Source organism: Pimephales promelas, chromosome 23 (assembly GCF_988280905.1).
Source record: "Pimephales promelas chromosome 23, fPimPro1.hap1.1, whole genome shotgun sequence".
Taxonomy (NCBI): domain Eukaryota; kingdom Metazoa; phylum Chordata; class Actinopteri; order Cypriniformes; family Leuciscidae; genus Pimephales; species Pimephales promelas.
The window spans coordinates 10,377,470-10,399,191 of record NC_142791.1 but is presented as its reverse complement, the minus strand read 5'-3'; the positions used below and the strand labels follow the sequence as shown (position 1 = coordinate 10,399,191).

The 21,722-nt window shown below is 38.1% G+C and overlaps 1 protein-coding gene and 1 long non-coding RNA gene across 2 annotated transcripts in view; one reads left to right on the top strand and one right to left on the bottom strand.

The window, feature by feature from the left end:
- The window catches only part of LOC148969403 (uncharacterized), a 232,314-nt gene extending 213,989 nt beyond the window's left edge, over positions 1 to 18,325 (top strand). The window contains exons 3-4 of the long non-coding RNA XR_016149565.1: positions 14,625 to 14,959; positions 18,206 to 18,325. This is a non-coding gene — a long non-coding RNA (uncharacterized LOC148969403). The remainder of the gene's footprint in view (positions 1 to 14,624; positions 14,960 to 18,205) is intronic.
- dok2l (docking protein 2-like) lies at positions 153 to 18,323 on the bottom strand. Its single transcript, XM_039678221.2, has 5 exons — positions 18,231 to 18,323; positions 14,623 to 14,934; positions 14,381 to 14,498; positions 4,688 to 4,860; positions 153 to 2,820 (listed from the first exon to the last, which is right to left on the bottom strand). The coding sequence occupies exons 1-5, from the start codon at positions 18,288 to 18,290 to the stop codon at positions 1,939 to 1,941; spliced, it is 1,545 nt and encodes a 514-aa protein (XP_039534155.2). The 5' UTR covers positions 18,291 to 18,323; the 3' UTR covers positions 153 to 1,938.
- Positions 18,326 to 21,722: the final 3,397 nt, after the last annotated feature.

Below are 21,722 nucleotides of genomic sequence, written 5' to 3'. Positions count from 1 at the left end.
GATAGATAGATAGATAGATAGATAGATAGATAGATAGATAGATAGATAGATAGATAGATAGATAGATAGATAGATAGATAGATAGATAGATAGATAGATAGATAGATAGATAGATAGATAGATAGATAGATAGAATAATTGATGATCACTGGTTTTATTTTTGACAGTTGCTTTTATTAACCATCCGATGATAAATGAACACACGCTTTTTCAGTAGAGTATGAAATTAATTATATGAAAGCCCTCCAAACGGCATCACTCCACATCGTTCTGTTCCAGCAGGACTCATCTCAGCAGAGAGAGTGACAGACAGCACGAGATGGATGAAGCGCTGTGACATCTTCATACTCAGACAGGTCGGGATCCCAATCAGCTTGAGCCGCAGGTCCCTTCGCACACTTAATTAAATCAGCCTGCAAGAGACAGACCGCAGCCAATGCATGTCCCACCAACTGTAATTATTACTGTTCCATTACAGGTAAGCGCATTTCATGAACATTTCTCCGGCTAGCAATCAAAGATTTCCTGGAAGAGGGTATTAAGTGGAAAAACATGGTACATGAAGTGACTGGAGAGGTTTTGTTGTTTTTCACCAAGTAAAGAGCATTGCGAATTCACTAAACCAAGGGTTTTCAACTGCAGACACAGTAATGACCTCCATCCACACTCTTAACCGAAGACACAGCATATAAAAAGAAAGCACATTTTCTCAGTAAAACTTATAATAATTTTCATTAATAATATAAACTATTGCTACATTGACAATAAAAAAAAATCACTAGTTTAAAAGTTATTAAATTAGTTATTAGTTAGAAATGGTAATGAAGGGAAAAACGACATATGCATCTGACAGTGTTTGAAGCACTTAATAAAGCATGTCTCATGTTTAAGACAACCTGGATCGTGTTCGGCAGCAGATCCTTATTTTTCAGATTCACCAAAGTATATCGACATTAACTATACTTTCCCATCCTATAGGGGGCAAGTTTGAAAAAGTTCAGAGTTTTAACTACATTCATGCACACACAAGTTCTGCACATGCAGTGGTTAAAATAACGCTGTATTCATTTGGTACACATTAAAATTCTGTTCGATAGTTCACTATAGGATAAAAGTATTGGGACACGTGAATGTAGGAATTTTTTAGAGCATTTGTGAGGTCAGGTACTGATTAGGGCTGTCAGTTAAATGCATTATTAACGGCGTTGACGCAAACCAATTTTAACGGCGTCAATTTTTTTATCATGCGATTAACGCGTTTGTCCTAGCACAAAGCAAGCCGATCCACTTTTCCATGTTGATAAGAGCATTAAAATGAGAAAAAATAATGGGACAAAAAGAAATCAAGAGACATTTAGAATAGATAAAAATGTGATTAATTGCGATTAATCGCGAGTTAACTATATGGCATTTATGCGATTAATCGTGATTAAATATTTTATATTTAAATATTTTTAAATATTCAAATTTTAACGGCGTCAATTTTTTTATCATGCGATTAACACGTTTGTCCTAGCACAAAGCAAGCCGATCCACTTTTCCATGTTGATAAGAGCATTAAAATGAGAAAAAATAATGGGACAAAAACAAATCAAGAGACATTTAGAATAGATAAAAATGTGTGATTAATTGCGATTAATCGCGAGTTAACTATGGCATTTATGCGATTAATCGCAATTAAATATTTTAATCGTTTGACAGCACTAAAACTGATGTTAAAAAAGTGTTAACTGCGTTTCTTTTTTGTGTAAATGCAGACAGAGTGAATAGGAGCTTGATTTTATACATTGACAATGATCTGATTGAAATACTTTACTTTAATTCAATAATTAACATGTCTGTCCCAATACTTTTGTCCATATATTGTATTATCAATTCTTCTTATTTATACAATTCTTATTAATAACCTTTCTTGATTTTGACTGAAAAAAAATGCCCTTATATACGCCTCCCCTTCAACATCAAATTGTCATAAGTTGAATACATATCTGGACTTTGCATAGGGTTGGAGGGGGCAGCCACGGCCTGCGGGCTGTAGACGAATTCATCCTCAGCTAGGTGGCCTGCCCCATCATGAGCTCTTTGATTAGCCTCGATGACCTCCTCTGATTCCCACACAGCACCGGCAACCCACTCAGCTCTGGCTTGGAAATCCTGTGGCTCTGCATAAATTGGCTCCGCACTAATGTCCCGTACCACGTCATTAATTGCTAATTGCTGGATGGAATCACCAAACAAGTCAGTCAAATCTTCCATGACCCTCGTCTCTTCACGCGCACCCTCGAAATCAGACGACTGGGAAATGTCAGGGTTGGTCTTGAAAGCGTCTTTGAGAGATGTAGACTGATGGAGAGCTTTTCTCAGGTTTTGCCAGTGCATTTTAGGGTCTGTAGGGGAAGTGGCTTTTGGCTGAGCTTTTGACACCGTTGCATAGACGGCTTCCTTATTCTCGAGGTTGGTGTCAATTCTCGTCATTTGACTTTCGCTTTGTGGCTCTATTGCATTCAAAGAAAAGCTCCTCCAAGCAGGGTTGAGCATTTTTGATGGACGCTGAACTTCTCTCTGCATATTGCCCTCAGGTAAAAAGTCCGAGCTTTGAGTTTCTATGGTGTAGTCGTATGTTTGATCCGTGGCCACGGTTTCTCGAACTCTACTTTTTTCTGAATAGTCAAGGCTGTTCGTCTTATCTATGGGCGGTCTGGGCAGATTCTGAATGGATTCACTGACTATATTGAACAGTCTTTCGGCCTGATGGGTGGCAAACTCGAAATTACCCTCGCCGGAGTCACATCTGCGACCAGCCTCAAAGGAAAAAGACAGCTGAGGGAAAGAAAAGAGAAGGGAAATTTATGAAATCTATTTCAGAGACCAGATATGTTTGTCCATAATCACTCGGGCGTAAATAAAGAAAGGCTGTGTGTTTCCCATGAGAAAAGGCATGCAAATTAAATTCAAATTTAAATGAGGAAATTGTTTTAAAATAAAAAAAACGACCTCACACCTGCACATTGACAACAGTAAAGCTCTTTTGAAATTAAAGAGTGAAGAAAAATGACATCTTTACATCAAAGGATCAATGACAGGATAAAGGAAAGGAAACATCACAATGGAATATTTGGATTCATGTTTGTTTCATAGTTTAAAAAATAACAGTTTATACCATTTTCAAGAAGCATTCATTTCAAAAATATCATGTGTAACTGAGTAAAAACATTTCCCCTTTATCTTTATACTTTATACTGTATGCACAAAAGGGTGTTAGATATTTTAAAAGTTTTTTTTAAATAAATATTTTAAACCATGTCATATCACCACATTGGTGACATGACATGGTGCCATTTCCTGTTTTAATGATTTTTTTTTCTGCATGCTAGTTGCACCACATGTGAAACTGTGTTTAGATATACTATCATACGTATAATAAAAACAGTAATATTGTGAAATAATGGAACCTTATTGTAAAGTGTTACCAATCATTCTTATATGCGGACTTGCTGTTCACAAAAAGTTTATAGTATTATTATTAATGTTGAAAACAGTTCCGTGTAGAACCGTGATTCTAGTTTTCCTCAGCGCATAACTTGCATCTAGCAGTTGTATACTTAGCCTACCTGTAAATGTTACAAATCCTTGCAAGCATTTCCATTTTCACAAAAAGGATTATATCCTGACAGCAAGCAAGTCTATTTTCAACTTAGTAGACTTCAATGAACGAGTGCCAGCGTGTTTATGCACGTCAGGTATAGCCGATAAAACAGCCCATTCTCACTCCCAAGGCGTCACCTAACTGACGCCTTGGGAAGCATTTGGACATGCTTCAATATCTGACGCTTTAGGCGCCATTTAGCGTCAGTTAGATGACGCCCTAGGATGGCGTGTACCCTACCCCCACCCCACACCTAAACCTAACCGCGTCCTCTAACTGACGCTTTCCTTTAGCGTCAGTTAGATGACGCCGTAGGATCGCGTCATGTAAGTGACGCTAAAGGGCGCCTAAAACGTCAAATATTGAAGCATGGTCAAAGGTGACGCCTTGGGGTGAGAATGCGTTGGATAAAAATGGGAGCACAATAATTATGACCTTATTTTAAAATATTATTTTAACATATTTCGCATTCAAAAGAGTAAACACTTCAAAGTCCCCCAATTACAGCAGCACCATAAACTGTTGCAGTCCCAATATTTACTGACAGATATAGTTTGTTCAGTAAGCCACGTTTTTTAATAAATTAATTAATTGTTTTTACCCCTGCTATACCAAAAACATTCAGAACCGTGTCTGTGAGGAGGTATGAGGTATCGTCATCAAATCGTTATTATCGTGAATGTTCAACGCATTCTCATCCTTTAACGTCATATAGAACGCTATATGACAAAACGGCGCTATACTACGCACATGGCGCCCGTTATCGTTAATATAACACGTGCTGTGAGGGCTAAGTTTAGGTGTGGGGTAGGGTGTGCGTGTCATATTCACGCTAAAGGATTTATAACGTCTTGGGTTCGCGTGTTATATTAACGATAAAGGGTGCCATGTGCGTAGTATAGTGCCGTTTTTGCATATAGCGTTCTATATGACGTTAAAGGATGAGAACGGGCTGGAATGTTACACCCCATGTATATTAGTAGATATTAAAAAAAATAGGACCATGTCATTAACCACAAATTTAAAGTGACACCAGCTTACCGTGTCTTGTCCAAACTTCCTTACGTAACAGTACGGCCATTTGAAAAGCACTTCCTTAGTTTTGACGTCCTTCAGGATTAAGCAGTCCAGCAGGGGAGTAAGGAAATAGTCCCCATACAGATTGCACTGAATGGCCGCCTCTGTGCCCACTGCTATAACCAGAAAATCTCGAACTGCAAGACAAAAGAAACACAAAATGTAATCAGGAAGAAAAAAACAACAACATGTGAATATCACATGTGCAATCAATGTCAACAAGACAACAACCCCAAAAGAAAGATAAAATAAGGAACAGTACAAAGTAAGGCATTGTTGCAATAATTTGCAAATGCAAATACTTGCAGTTAGTTGCAGCAAAAAAGGCCTTTGGTTATTGAGTGCCGTGGCTTACTGTGAAAAAGGCACATTAGTCATATGTTACTTGTGCAACTTTTATGGTACTTTTGAGTTGATTTCATGACAATTCAGTGATGATTTTTGTTCTATTTGAAGCTTGCAGTATAAAATTGACAATTAATTTATTGCATGAAAAAAGCACATTGTGAGCATTGTGCTAAACTTCTCCTTTTGCATTCAACAGAAGAAGAAAACGAGTCATAAGAGTTTGAAGCACCATTTAGGATGAGCTGTTCCTTTAAATATTTCCATCCGCTCCCACAATTTCAACTTCTGAACTTTCCACATGGGTGCAAGTACAATATAGCTGAATCACAAGTCACTGAAACGTAGACTTGCACCCGAAGTCAGCAGGGAACACAGCCTATTGCTTTTCCTCTGGAGATAGCTTTGAAATTCAAAATTGGTTGCTGTCCACAGGAGCAGGAAGAAGTCAGAGAAGGCAGACCCGTCTAACTTCAGCCTTTGTTCCTTCGGTTGATGTTCACAGCTGTCAATTTCTGAGCCTCTTCCTCCTCGCTCTTCATCTTCCAGGATGAAACAAGCTCTCAGACTGTTGGCTTGTTGCCCTGTGAGGCCTCACACTTGACCGTGAATGTCAAACGTACTTGTTTTCTCTGTTCGTTCTCGTTCTCGCAGTGCAGCCAAGGAAGAATGTTACACGCAGCACTACACAGTTCTCATGCTATCTGGAGATACAGATGGCACATGTCAAGCTGGACACATGCTGTAGTTAGTGTCAGATTGTACTGGATGCTGAACAACAATCATTATATGAATTAGTCTTCTTCGTTTGATGTGTTAACACTAACACAATAGTGAAAGATCAGGTGCATTAGCAGGTGTTATTCACCAATAATTGTGCCCAAGTATTCTTATGTGCAAACAATGTTCTTCTTCTTCCCCTCGACCAACAATCATTTGCGTGTATTCACAAACATTTGTTTTTACTTCTTTTGTAATGTTATTGACATTTGAGTTCCTTTGAGTAAAAAAAAAAAACAAGTTGGAACTTATTGCCAAACCACAATTAATTACATTTTGCTAACATTCCCATTAAGTAAGAAAACATAATTTCTGAATATTCTTTGAGCATTCACCAACTTTCAGGGTTTTTTTTTTTTTTTTTGATGGATGTGCTTTTTGGGGCTTCAAAATCTGAAAAAAAGTTACTTTTCACTCCCATTACAAAGCATAGAAGAGCCAGGATATTTTTTTTATATAACTAAGATTGTGTTCACCTGAAAGAAGAAGTCTGCACCCATCCTAGGTGCAGACGTGAGTAAATTATGGGATAGTTTTAATTTTTGGGTGAACTAACGCTTTAAAGATCTGAGCACACTTGATGTTGTAATTACAACTTCTAAACTCGTAAATACAAACCTTTCAGGGAGACTTGAATGCACCAATACGATCTGTTTGACATGGCTCTGTTTGAAACCCTAGTGAGCTGACTATATCAGCATTAAAATACTGTACATCTAAGCTGTGCTCCTGACACATACACACAAACAAACACACAATGTTCCAAATAATAAAATACCTAATTTTGGCCAAATTCAGCATTGCATATATCCTATAGAGAAGGCAATCCCAATATGCCTTTTTTAACATCCAAAATCCATCCAATACGGTGACAAAGTGAGATAAATGTTGATTATCAATATATTCAGTACCCATTAGTATGGATATAAAATAGTTAAAGCAGCACTATGTAGTTTTTTCAACCTTTATAATATTTTTCCAAAACCCTTGAGATGATGCATCGACTTACAATAGGTTGAATGACAGGTCTGCCGTAGCCTGACAGTGTCTGTATCGCTTTTACTGGCACTCTGTAACTTCAGGGAGCGGGTAGGAACCCGAGCACAAAAAGCACTACAAAATTCGACTGCTTTACGGCATACATCACTTTCCCCACTTCCTCAAATTCTGATATGAAAGCCCAACAAGCGTTTTGGGTTTTTTTTTAACCTAGGGTGCCTCAACCCGGTCTCATCCCAAATCGTCATATAACTGACGTTTTGGGACGTCTTTTGACCATACGTCAATATTCGCCTTTTTGGGGCCCCCTTAAACGTCGGTAGATGAGGTTATGGGATCCTAACTCTACCCCATACCTAAACTTAACCCTAAACCTAACCCGTCACCTAACTGACGTTAAAGGTAAAGCGTCAGTTGTATGACGGCCCGGGATCGCCATCTACCGACGTTTAAGGGGGCCCTAAAAAGGCGGATATTGACGCATGGTCAAAATACGTCCCAAAACGTCAGTTATATGACGATTTGGGATGAGACTGTGTTAGGTGCCTAAAGTGTCGGATGTTGACACATGGTCAAAAGCGTCAGTTAGATGACGCTTTGGGATGAGAACGGGCTGCAGTAGTAGAAGACAATACTGTTTCCCAACTGTAGGGGGACCCGGAGAGCAAAATTTCAAAAATAACAGAATGCTGCTTTAAACCTAATAGAAAATAGCTATTTTGCTTGGGTGATCATCACAATTTGTATAATGCATATATGTAGGGCGTTTCGAATCTGTCACTAATGAGGTTCCATTACATTTAAGTGTCTATGTAGGCAGCAGTGGAGCACACTAGGTCCTGAAATAAAGCTGTTGTCTTTTAATTGTACGCTATCATTCACTTGAACACCCAAACTGTTCACAAAGGAGTTTTGTTTAGCTTACTAAGTTGTCAATTTGGAGGGGGGAAAAATCATGAAAACATTCACGTTTTTGTTATGTTACTGAATCGTGCTTTGGTGCAGAGCAGTACTTGACAATTACTTTGTATGTGGTCGTGTTAAGCTGACTCTCAGTCTTAGAGCCCGTCTTGATTTCAAGGGTGTCTGATGAGATCTGCCAAGTGTTAATCAGCCTCTGATTGTTGGGTCACTGATTAAAAAGAGTCTTAATAGAACCAGTTCATCAGCATATTACGCAGATCAGAAGAGACGATACATTCATTAGCCATCAATTTAATTGTGCATATGTGTATATGTATTTTTTACATGTCTTAAGTGTCTTATGTTTGCCAATTTAAAACATCACAAACAATACGTGATCAAATAAATTTTCAGCACTATTTGGTTGTCTGAGTTTTACGCTTTAAACCCACAGCGGTATCAAAGGCACAGTCAAACCACAGCAGCACCGGGGGTATTATTAGAGACCACCACAAGGCCAGTGTGAAGTTCACCTCAATGTGAAACTGTACCACCTGCATAAACAAGGTGCAGAGACTGCAGCGGATATAGTAGATGGGTCAGGGGCTTCTCGGGAAGGAAAGGCATGAAAATGCGATTCCAGTTGTGAGCTGCTGATACTATCTTGACTCTCAAAGTTAAGATCAGAGAAAAAATACCACTTCCTTCTTATCTGGCCCATGGGTGTTGCATCTATCGGCTAAAAATATACAACAGGAACTACAATACTAGCTTTGCTGTCCCAAAACACTCTGTCTGACTATCTTCATCTGACGCCACTTATCCTGTAAGTTTCGCGATATTCAGAAAATGACTACATTTCCTTAAAGGGATACTCCACCGTTTTTTCTTATTAAACTATGTTATTCCTTTGACGAGTCATATATATGTATATATATATTGACATTTTAATGTCACTTTTGAGCAATTTAATGCATCCTTGCTGAATACAAGTGTTTAAAAAAATCATGCTTTTGATCGGTGGAGGAGGGACATACAGACAGACTTTTTTTTTTTTTTATGTCAAGCTTCTATACAAAATATCATACACCACACACAACCCGACTTGAAACACTTCTATCAGAGGGTGGTTGCAATCCAATTATTCTTAAACTGCAGCTAGTCTGACCTTTAGCGTCTTTAAACTTAGCATCACTATGCAACTGTGATGAAGCATTTCAGGTCAGCTTGGCAACTAGATTGAGATCTTGAGATCCATACAAAGACGTCTTAATTTGTACAGTTAATATGAATAATAGCCATTTTGTAAAATGTGCATAGGAAAAAATGAAATATAAAAGGCATTAAGAGATAGTTAAGAGAAGGATGATGAACATAATCACTTCATCTTCTGCCAAGTCTAGCGATTTGCTTATAATTAAAAGCTATTCGCTCAGTCCTCAACCAAGGACACTGGACTATATGTTCAACATGGCATATTGGCATACTACTCTTTTTTTCTGCCATATACAGTGTAAAGTATGCAAATGAATGAGAAATGATAAAGGACTAAATGTGTAGTATGCAACTGGAGATGCTGCGTGGGATCTTGAATCCCATAATGCAGTGAATCTGACATGACCTTGCATTTTCAGTAGTCGAAGCAGCAATATTACATTTTTAAAGGGACAGTTTTAGGGGAAATTTCCCTTTAACATATTCCATTGGTCATGCAAAATTATGTGTTTTTTTTTTTTCACACAATCAAATTTAAAATGGTTTCTCTATACTCTATACTGTTTTACACATTGTTGCATTAAGAATAAGTTCAAGATTTGTGCATCTATTATACTATTGTACTATTATATATTTGTTATATAGACTCTAAAAAATGCTGGGGTTTTTTTAACCCAATTTTAGGTAAAATATGGACAAACCCAGCCATTGGGTTAATTTTTTAAATTACATTTTTAACCCAATGTGCTGGGTTTGTCCATATTTTACCCAAAATTGGATTAAAACAACCCAGCATTTTTGTGTGTGTGTATTAAATAAATTTTATATATATATATATATATATATATATATTTATATTTTTATTTTATTTTTTTTTTAAATCATGTCAAGGGAGACGTAAGTATTTAAAGTTGTTTTGTGTGATGGCATGGCGTAAAGAAAAAAAAAATTGGATGTTATGCGTCACCCCTCCTCAGACAAAAATAGAAACATTTTGAAGTTCATGGAGTACAATCAAACAAGTTTCATTCTCCTCCCTTCCTCTCTCTCTCTCTCTCTCTCTCTCTCTCTCTCTCTCTCTCTCTCTCTCTCTCTCACTCTCTCTCTCTCTCTCTCTCTCTCTCTCTCTCTCTCTCTCTGGCATGTCATTCTGTCTATAAGTGCTTCTCTAAAAACTTGCAGCGGAACCTAGACAGAGCCCTCGTGACAGTCTGAGATCGTTTACCTCAAGTGATAAAACAGAAGTTAGAACTATATTTGCCAGCTGCACTTCTGGCCCAAGGGCAGTGACACTAATGAGATTTTAAAATCTCATTTTTTTTTATTTTTTTTTAAACTGGCCATGCAAAAGTCACAGCAACAATGCTAGCACAATGCAATTGATTACTGTTCCGTAATGTTGGTATTTTGCTAGCTAGATATGATTTTAGCTAGACATGGCGCAGGACCCTCATTCAAGGTAACTCTATTGGATATTTGGGCTGTTTTACTGTCCACCAGGGGAGAATCACAACTCTTTTTCATTGCTTTTCAGTTATGTCTGGGATAAGTTTGGCACCAAAAACGTAGTAATGGTGCTAGTGATGCTTGCCTTAGCAAGCGCCACAAAAGAAGTGCCCTGTTGTCAATGATACTCAAGGATAGATATCTTGAACTAGATGAAAAGGAAGAAGCAGGAAGTCAATAAGAAGTCGCCTTGGGTGAATTTGAGGACAGCTTGCATCCCTCTGCTTCATTTCATTTGTCGTCTCCCCTGAATGAGCTCTCTCTATACATACACCTGAAAACAGTGTCCCCTCTTTCCTGTCCTTTAATGGAATCAAGGTTGGCCACCTGTGGCCCAAATGGGCAATTTGAGTCAGGCCTGAGGTTTCGCTTGAAAAAGAGGCGGTTCGTCCTTGCAACAGGACAAACTAAAATAGCTTCTCTCTCTCTCTCCTCTCTGTTCCTCCAACATCACTATGTTAGGGTATCCAGATATATGAACAGCTAATAGACTAAGATATTAACATTGTTATCAATATTGGGTTTTTTTCGGTGGGGGGATGGGGGGTGTGCTGAAATTAGATATTTTCACAATTTTCTTTAAATACATAAAACATGAGAAAATAAATAAAAAGATTTTAAAGTCCTCTATTATGCTTTATAAAATATTAGTTTTCATATTGTGTGTTTCTGAATGTAAAAGGTCTTTAAAGTTTTAAAGATCAAAGTGCAGGTTAAATTAAGTTATTGTTTTTCAAAAGAAAAAAAAGAAAAAAAAAACAGATTCTGAACTGCCTGAAACGAGTCAGTAATTCTAGTTCCATTTCCTGCTCAAACCTAAGTATAGGTTTGTAACAAATTTGCATAACGCCAGTCTATGGTCTTCATTGGCTGCCCGGGAAGGACGAGACCATTGTTACTGTTCTTATCACTGTATAGTATAGGGTGCTGAGAAAGCTTCCACAACAGAAATTCAGATGGTAATGGTTCTCATAATTACATGGCGTTATGCACCTTTGGTTCTGACGTACTGTAACGAGTAGACCAATCACAACAGACTGGGCTATCTGACTAATCAGAACAGAGAAGACCAATCACAACCAAGGGGGTAATCCATCAGCCGGAAGTTGAAGCTGCCTTCGGGGGCCGCCATTGTAGCGGGCTATCACCTGCTGTTAGCATCCCAATCCCATTGACTCCCATTCATTTTGGCGTCACTTTGACAGCGAATAACTTTATATCTGAGGCGTCCAAAGACTCCATTTATCCATTATTTATTTCTATAGAAACATGACAATGTATAAAAGGCTCCATTACTTTGTATGTTACGTTATAGAAGCCATTCTTGTAAAAATAGGCTAAAAATTGCGTCATAACCACTACACTGTCCGTCGCACAGTATAGTTACCGTATAGACAGGAGGAGAAGCTCGCACAGCCTCGCAGGTAATCTTTTACTGTCTAAAGTCAGCCCATGGCATAAATAGAAGCAAAATGACAAAATAATTAATCAGAATACTTACCAAAAGTTGCTCCAGGTCGCGCTTCGCCGTCTTTGTGCACGATTAAAATTTGTCTTGGCACAGCTACTAAAAGATTTACAACTGTCAGTCAGTTTGCTCACGTGACATCTACGTCGTCAAGCTCAGTTTGAGCCTGCACAGAACGCTTGGCTATCTGGAAGGGAGTGCCCATGTTGAGCTTCAACTCTCTCCGTTGAAATCAACGGGGTCGCTGTGTCCATTTCTTTTACTGTCTATGATCACAACAGACTGGGCCATCTGACCAATCAGAGCAGAGAAGACCAATCACAACAGACTGGGCCATCTGACCAATCAGAGCAAAGAAGACCAATCACAACAGACTGAACCATCTGACTAATCAGAGCAGAGAAGACCAATCACAACAGACTGGGCCATCTGACCAATCAGAGCAAAGAAGACCAATCACAACAGACTGAGCCATCTGACCAATCAGAGCAGAGAAGACCAATCATAACAGACTGGGCCATCTGACCAATCAGAGCAGAGAAGACCAATCACAACAGATTGGGCCATCTGACCAATCAGAGTAGAGAAGACCAATCACAACAGACTGAGCCATCCTACTAATCAGAGCAGAGAAGACCAATCACAACAGACTGGGCCATCTGACCAATCAGAGCAGAGAAGACCAATCACAACAGACTGGGCCATCTGACCAATCAGAGCAAAGAAGACCAATAATAATAATAATAATAATTCATCACATTTATATAGCGCCTTTCTGGACACTCAAAGCGCTTCACATAGAGGGGGGAATCTCCTCAACCACCACCAGTGTGCAGCATCCACCTGGATGATGCGACGGCTGCCATAGTGCGCCAGAACGCTCACCACACACCAGCTTACTGGTGGAGAGGAGACAGTGATGAAGCCAATTGGTATAGATGGGGATGATTAGGAGGCCATGATGGACAGAGGCCACTGGGCAAATTTGGCCAGGATGCCGGGGTTACACCCCTACTCTTTCGAAAGACATCCTGGGATTTTTAATGACCACAGAGAGTCAATCACAACAGACTGAACCATCTGACTAATCAGAGCAGAGAAGACCAATCACAACAGACTGGGCCATCTGATCAATCAGAGCAGAGAAGACCAATCACAACAGACTGGGCCATCTGACCAATCAGAGCAAAGAAGACCAATCACAACAGACTGAGCCATCTGACCAATCAGAGCAGAGAAGACCAATCACAACAGACTGGGCCATCTGACCAATCGGAGCAGAGAAGACCAATCACAACAGACTGAACCATCTGACTAATCAGAGCAGAGAAGACCAATCACAACAGATTGGGCCATCTGACCAATCAGAGTAGAGAAGACCAATCACAACAGACTGAGCCATCCTACTAATCAGAGCAGAGAAGACCAATCACAACAGACTGGGCCATCTGACCAATCAGAGCAGAGAAGACCAATCACAACAGACTGGGCCATCTGACCAATCAGAGCAAAGAAGACCAATCACAACAGACTGAGCCATCTGACCAATCAGAGCAGAGAAGACCAATCACAACAGACTGGGCCATCTGACCAATCGGAGCAGAGAAGACCAATCACAACAGATTGGGCCATCTGACCAATCAGAGTAGAGAAGACCAATCACAACAGACTGAGCCATCCTACTAATCAGAGCAGAGAAGACCAATCACAACAGACTGGGCCATCTGACTAATAAGAGCAGAGAAGACCAATCACAACAGACTGGGCCATCTGACCAATCAGAGTAGAGAAGACCAATCACAACAGACTGGGCCATCTGACCAATCAGAGCAGAGTAAACTCTCAAGAAAGGGAAGGGGGGGGTTAGAGAGAATCCTTGATTGAACGGTTTCAGACACTGTGAGAAAAGAGGTAATGCTGCAGTGTATTATGAAAAAATTAAAGGGTTTTTCTGAACTTGGATTCATTTAAACCAGAGGAATGCAGTGGTGTTCTGCGTCAAACAAGCACAGAGAAGAGGCGGTATTTATCACAAGAACTAATCATATCCTATCATAACCAATCATAGTGCGATGGAAGCATTGATGGAAGCATCAACTCAAGTGATTTTCCCCCATTCATTCTCCATTACTCCCCACTAAACCCAGCTCATGCTTTAGGGGGTCTGTTAAAAGTCAAAGGGCTCAGGGGAGGCACACGAGATGTGTACTCAACTGCAACTTTACCTGCTGGTGTTGCTGTTGTACAGTGATTTATACACTTTTTAATGTCACATCTTTTCATATTTGCATTGTTTTATTTTTGTAATATGTTGAGAAAGTTTACCCTTGCATCTTAAGGTCATCATTGGTTTGCAATTCAGCTACCTATAACATTGTAAATAAGATTGCACAAAGAAAGGCTGATTTTGTAATCATTTAGAAAGAAATGAACTGGCTTACCGCTCTCTGCCGTGTCATAGAGAGAGTTTTCCTTCATTTCTCTGGCATTGGAACTGCTTACAGTAACAGGATCATAGATGCAACTCTCTCTCTCTAATCTTTGTTCAGCTTCGATGTTCTGAAAAGCATTAAGTGGTTTTAAAGTGTGACATCTGCACCTGAATGTGTCCATTATGTGTTACAAGCAATTAGCAAAACGCTCATCATCATTATGTGCTGTGATTTGATGGCATTCAACCTACAGGGAACGCCTGCTCGCACAGACTCCTGATCCAGTCCTTCACCTCCGAATGGTGGGAAGCGAAGAAGTAAAGTTTATCTGAGGTTTCGAGAAGAAAGGCAGCGCAGTCTTTGGGGCGGTCAGCCATCTCGCACTCTGATATGCGGATGCATTCTCGCAGCCGGATCACCTGTTTGTAGTCGGGTTTGCGTTTGGCGGATCCCTGTTTGATGGAGCTCTGTTTGATGGAGGAGTGTTTGTGCTCGTACAGCTCCAGTCGTGCGATGTTGCGCCTGCCCTCAGCCACCACCACACACCACACCTTCCTCCATCGCTGAAGAGGACACATGCACATTATGGTATGTTAGCCACTCAGTTGGAGTTTTTTTTTTTTAATATTAAATCCTTTATACACTCAAGTAGTGATTTTCAAATGGTTTGGCCATTGGTCCCACAAGTCTTTAAGAATGACCCAATATTATTCAAAGGGTTAGTTCACCCAAAGATGAAAATTCTGTCAGTATTTACTCACCCTCATGTTGGTCCAACCCCGTAAGACCTTCGTTCATCTTCGGAACAAAAAATAAGATATCTAAGATATTAAGATCACTCCTGTATTGAGAATGAGGAGTTGACGTCATTTTACAGTGCCCCTCCCCTTTCCGCCATGTTGGTAGGATTCCCACGACAAAACAGTATTGTTTACGTGTGTTTTTAGCTCGGTAGTAGAGGAGTTTCTCGCAATACCGCACTGTTTTACCATGCCTGGAAGTAACTGCTGCGTTAAAAAACCATAAAAACCCTGGTAACCGATAGCGTCACCTACCATCATGGCCGACTGGCTCAGACCCCGCCCAAATAGGCACGTGACTCCTCATTCTCAATACTAGTCCATAGGCTTCTTGAGGGAATGACTTGCTGGCCTCAAAGTCATTAAAGGAGATCGTTAAAATAGTCCAAGTGACTACAGGGGCTCAATCTTAAAGGGTTAGTTCACCCAAAAATGAAAATTAAGTCATTAATTACTCACCCCCATGCTGTACCAACCCCGTAAGACCTTCGTTCGTCTTCGGAACACAAATAAAGATATTTTTGATTAAATTTGAGAGCTGTATAACTACCACATTGGCTCCTAAAGGACTGCCTCTTGACGGCCCAGAAAGTCAATGAAGAAAATGTTTAAATATCCCAAGTGACTACCGTGGCTCAACTATATGTTTATCAAGCGACGCGAATACTTTTTGTGCGAAAAAACAAACAAAAATAACGAGTTTATTCGACTATTTCTTTTCTTCCTTGTAGGCCAGAACGAGACTTCCTTAGATTTCCACGACGCATGCGCGAGAATTGCGATCTGAAGTGGTGTAAGCTGATGTGAGCAGATCGCAAATCTCGCGCATGCGTCGTGGAAATCTAAGGAAGTCTCGTTCTGGCCTAAAAGGAAGAAAAGAAATAGTCGAATAAACTCGTTATTTTTGTTTGTTTTTTCGCACAAAAAGTATTCTCGTCGCTTGATAAACATATAGTTGAGCCACGGTAGTCACTTGGGATATTTAAACATTTTCTTCATTGACTTTCTGGGCCGTCAAGAGGCAGTCCTTTAGGAGCCAATGTGGTAGTTATACAGCTCTCAAATTTAATCAAAAATATCTTCATTTGTGTTCCGAAGACGAACGAAGGTCTTACGGGGTTGGTACAGCATGGGGGTGAGTAATTAATGACTTAATTTTCATTTTTGGGTGAACTAACCCTTTAAGTTTATCAAACGACGAGAACACTTTTTTGTGCGCAAAAACAACAAAAATAACGACTTTATTTCAACTATTCGTTTATTTCTCCCTCTGCCTCGAGTCAGGTTACTAGTTTAATAGCGTAAGCTTCTGTTATTGTGCGTCACACGCATCACACACATGACCAGCGTCGGCCAATAGTGAGCCTACGTGTGACGTAGCTCTACGCAATCACACTACGTTAACTGACTACAGGCCCAAAGAGAAGGAAGTGAATAGTTGAAATAAAGTCGTTATTTTTGTTCGTTTTTGCGCACAAAAAGTATTCTCGTCATTTGATAAAGTTAAAATTGAGCCACTGTAGTCACTTGGACTATTTTAACGATGTCTTTGATTGCTTTTGGATGCCAGCAAGTGTCATTCCTTCAAGAAGCCCATGGACTAGTATGCAGGATTGGTCTTAATATCTTAAATATCTTAATTTGTGTCCTGAAGATGAACGAAGGTCTTACGGGGTTGGAACAACATGAGGGTGAGTAAATACTGACAGAATTTTCAATTTTGGGTGAACTAACCCTTTAAATATGAACCAAGCAAATTTATTTCACAAAAAAAAAAAAAATGGTTCCGTGAGAGACTTTTTGTTTAGTTACATATAGACTGACAACATATCATTTGACAAGATACTGGGAACGCGTTTTTCTTATGCATTTTTTACTTAAACTTCGTCTGACAGAAGAGTCAACGACTTTCACTCATGTCTTTCAAAATAAAAGTCTCCCATCGGAAAACTTTTAGAAACTTTTGAAATTATTTAGACATTATTTATACATTTTTATTACACTGTAAAACATTTTTTTCAAGATTTGTTATCACAACATATTTTCTTTTGTCAAATCAACTTTATAATAGTTTATTTAGTTGAGATAACTTATGATTTTGAGTTTCTGATGATTAAATTAATCTCCTTCATTGAATTAACTCACTTTTTCCAGTTTAATCAACTTAAAATTTTAAGGCAAACCAGGTTACTTACTTTTTTTAAGTTAAACCAACAATATTTTTTTACACTGTAGTAATCACAACATTTTTTCTTTTGTCAAATTAACTTAAATAATTTATTTAGTTTAGATAACATATAATTTTGAGTTTCTGATTAAGTTAAACCATCAATGTTTGTTACAGTGTATAGCCCACTAGTTCAGAAACACATGCAGCACTAAAGTCATAATTTATATTACTGCATTACAAATATCAAACCAAGAAGTATTTATTTTAAAGAAATAATGCACAAAATCTCTTTCAGGCAAAACATTTCTAAAAAAAAGTTTAAAATGATAAAAATGTGCTCATTTCAAAATGTATTTGACTTTAGTGATGATTAACAATTGGATGAACTACTGTGTATAAAATATTTGAACAATCTCTCAATATTAACAATATTAAAACAGTAATATTGTGAATATTATTGCGATTTAAAATAACTGTTTTCTATTTTAATGTATATTAAAGTTTGATTTATTCCTGTGATGGTAACGCAAAATGTTCAGCATCATAACTCCAGTCTTCAGTACATGATAATTGAGAAATCATTTTCTTTTACTGATTTACTGCTCAAGAAACATTTCTTATATCAATGTTGAAAACAATGTGCTGCTTAAAATTTTTGCGGAAACCACATATATTTTTATTGTGATCCATTTTTAAAAAATTGTTAATGGGGTCAGTTATGCGCACAGTATTGCAACAGATCTCGGCAGGGTTTAGTCTGACGATGCATTCTGAATCCACAGCCATTCAAGAGTGTGAATAAATTGTGTCTTTAGTTTACCTTGTGAAAAAAAAAATGGTGCAAATAATCACAATATTTTACAGCTCTGAAAAGGACATCTGGTCTCACCTTGCCGAAGCGTTGCTGATGAAAATAAAGGGTCCCTTTTCTCCTGATGTCCTCATCCATAGTTCTTCAGCTGGCCTTTATCTTGTTTTTCTCTCCTCCCTTTCACTTTCTTTAGGTTACCTTGATTCCCCTTTGCTTTTAAACTGTTTGGATGACTATGAGATGCATTGCTGTGAATGGCGGACTGACCTTAGGTACATTGTCAGCCTTACTTCCTGTCAAAGATGTCTAAATCAGTCACTTGGAGAAGTTAGATGAGTGGGCGTGTGTCTATACGTCTGTGGTAGGGTTGGTTTCCTACTCATATGATTCTTCCTGTTTGACACTATTTAGGGCTTTAGACTATATCTTCTATGAAAAGTGTGAACACGTTCAATAACATCCTACTGCTACCACATCAGAATCAATCACAGGATGCTCTAACAATAATGTAATATAAAGTTCTGCATTATTCCAACAATGGCAGTCCAAATAAATTTACATGATCTGCAGGATTTTTTAAATATAATTTTCTAGGAATTAAAAAATAAATCTAATTGTGCATATATGCACTTTTGTCACCTTAAGTAATGTGAAAATAACGTTTAGGAAACTAACCAGTGGATGTCAAATGAACGCAAGACTTTTCTTGCCTTGGGCCTACAGTCTGATCGTGTATCTAGAGTGCCCCTTTGTGACCAAAATAAGCTATTACAACACATTCACAAGCTGTACATCATAAACGGACTCTCTCATAAGACATTTTTGAAAAGCTGCTGCTGCTTAAATGTTGTTGTTTAGCATCTCTAACTTTTTTCTTTCTTTTCTTTCAATAACCACTGAGAAATGTACATTTGTTTTAGTATTAGAACTACAGTGTGTTTTGAAATGGGTCAAAAGGTCATATCTACAGCTGAAACAGCACTCTGTGCAAATTCCATCTTTGGCTATGTGACATCCTGCTGCGTGTCAACTGGCCAATCAGTAGCAGCTTTGCATAGTCATACCAGGTCATACCTTTTATGAGGTTGGGTAGTTGACGTAAAAGAGAAACATTTTATGCGGTGTGACAGGGTTGTTATTATAGTTGACTAAAACTGTGTGTGTGTGTGTGTGTGTGTGTGTGTAGTTGGCAAGGCAATGTTTCTTGATTCTCATCACTTGAAGTACCAACTAGAACTAAACTGATTGTAAAATATATAAAGGACATATTTATTTAAAAAATAATAATGATATAAATAACAAAAGCACAACAAAATGACATAAATTTTTCCTACAATATTAAAATAAGATAAAAACTAAAATAGTATTTCAGTGATACTAAAGTTAAACTAACAATGGTGTGACACTAATCTTTTCTGTGTGCTTTTGTCATTTAAAAAAATATACTTATGTGTATCTTTATTAACATGTCAACTTGAGTTATAGCTAATAATTTCAGTACTTCATTTATTTTTTATTTTGTCTTATTTTAATTGTAAGATTTTTCATTTAAGTTTTTATTTATAGTTTTATTTTAGTTACTGTGAACACCGTGAACTCTTTCCCCACCAGCGTTTAAAAAAAAAACTTTTTTAAAGTTTTTGACCTCTCACAAAAATGTAATTGACCCCAGGATATTTTTTTATGAATATCTGAACATGCAATATGTAAAAATAAAGAACTCAGCTTTAAAAAAAATGTATGCTTTATTTTTTTATAACCACTTGAATGGGTAAGTTTCATAAAATAGCAACATTATGAGCAAAAAGCTGAGAAAATCACGATTTTGTCAAAAACTGCATTGGATTCAGAACAATGATCAAAACAGATGGAGTAGAACATCAACACCTCTTGTAGGCTAGCTCGTCCTGGGTCGACATTTTTTTCAGTAACATTAAAGTTTATGATCGTGTTAATTTACATATGCATTACAAATGAGATCACTTCGCTTGTTTTTGCATCTTCTTCGCAAGTGTTTTGATCAGGAGAGATTCAGTTAGTCTTTCAGAAGATGGAAATGGAAAAATTCTGTCAATGGCAGAAAGAGTTCATTGCTAATTATTTTATCATTACTATGCACATTTTCTGAACACATATTGAGAGACTACATGGAACAGTTGTATTTTAGAATATAACATTTTTTACAGGAACACTTAAAAATTAAATACTGATACCTCCTGCAAATGTTGATGTTCATAAAAATAATTCAGACTCAAAGCTATTCTAAAGTCACATGTTGATAAAAAAATAAAAAACAATGTTGAAATAGAAGGGAACAAACTCTGGATGAAAAAGCATTTAATCCTGTCGCCGGCTCCACGCTCTCTTTCACTTCATTCCTTCGAGTGAAACTTTCAGCCGTAATAAACCCTGGAGGGCACAGTCATCAAAATGAGACACAGGTTGTGTCCAATGAATATGTAGTTACCTCACAACCACTTAAAAGTGATGGCGCAGTGGATAAGACACATGCCTTTGGTGTGAGAAACCCGGGTTCGAATCCACTGTGAGACACCAATGTGTCCCTGAGCAAGACACTTAATCCCTAGTTGCTCCAGAGACGTGCGACCTCTGTACAGCAATTGTAAGTCGCTTTTGATAAAAGCGTTAGCTAAATGAATAAATGTAAATGTAAAAAGTATGTATATATTATGAGTTTGTGTCGTAAATGTAATCAGGACGTACTACATGTGCCATGTTGTTATTATCATGTGACCTACCAGCCTCACTGTCATTCACAAATCCTCTCCTGTGGCCTCATGGGATAGTAGTGTTCATCATTTGCACGCTTCAGAATCTTGGTGGAAATAGGTGCTTTTTGCCTGCCCTTTTATGAGTGTTGTGAATTCTGAAACACTTCTTTTGACACATACTGGTTTTTGCCTACTATATAATAGGGAAGGATGTGATTTCGGATGCAGCCGAAAAACGAAAAACAGTAGGCCAAGTTCCTGGATGACCTACTAGCCTACTTCCGGGTAGATTCTTTACTATCACATGAGACCACAGGAGAGGATTTATGTGACGATTATAACAACATGATGATGTAGAGTGCAATTTATAGTGCACACATTCATACCACATTATAGAATGCACTTTTTTTAACGGTCGCAAAGTTAATTCAAATTAAAATATACGTAGTCTACCTACTCAGACAGTGTGTGATTTTGGACACAGCAATTGTTGTGGAAACTATTTTCACTCAGAAATTGCTAGTAAATTTGACAATAAAATAAAATAAATAAATAAATAACACCTATACATTGAATTGTGAAGCGGAAACCCTGAAATAATATTAAGACGTACTCTAATACTTTTGACTCATAACTTTGTAATGTGTAAAATCTCGTAATAAGCGAAAGTAGCCAATGTGCACCTTTACAGGTGTAACAAAAGTCATTCAACGTAAGAACGCCCGCAAAAGCCTCTATTAACTTTAAATAAGAACTGTCAATCACGCTTAGATATAATTAGATTCATGAATCCACGTGACCTCTAATATCTGAATTCGCAGTTTCACTTTAAGAAGCA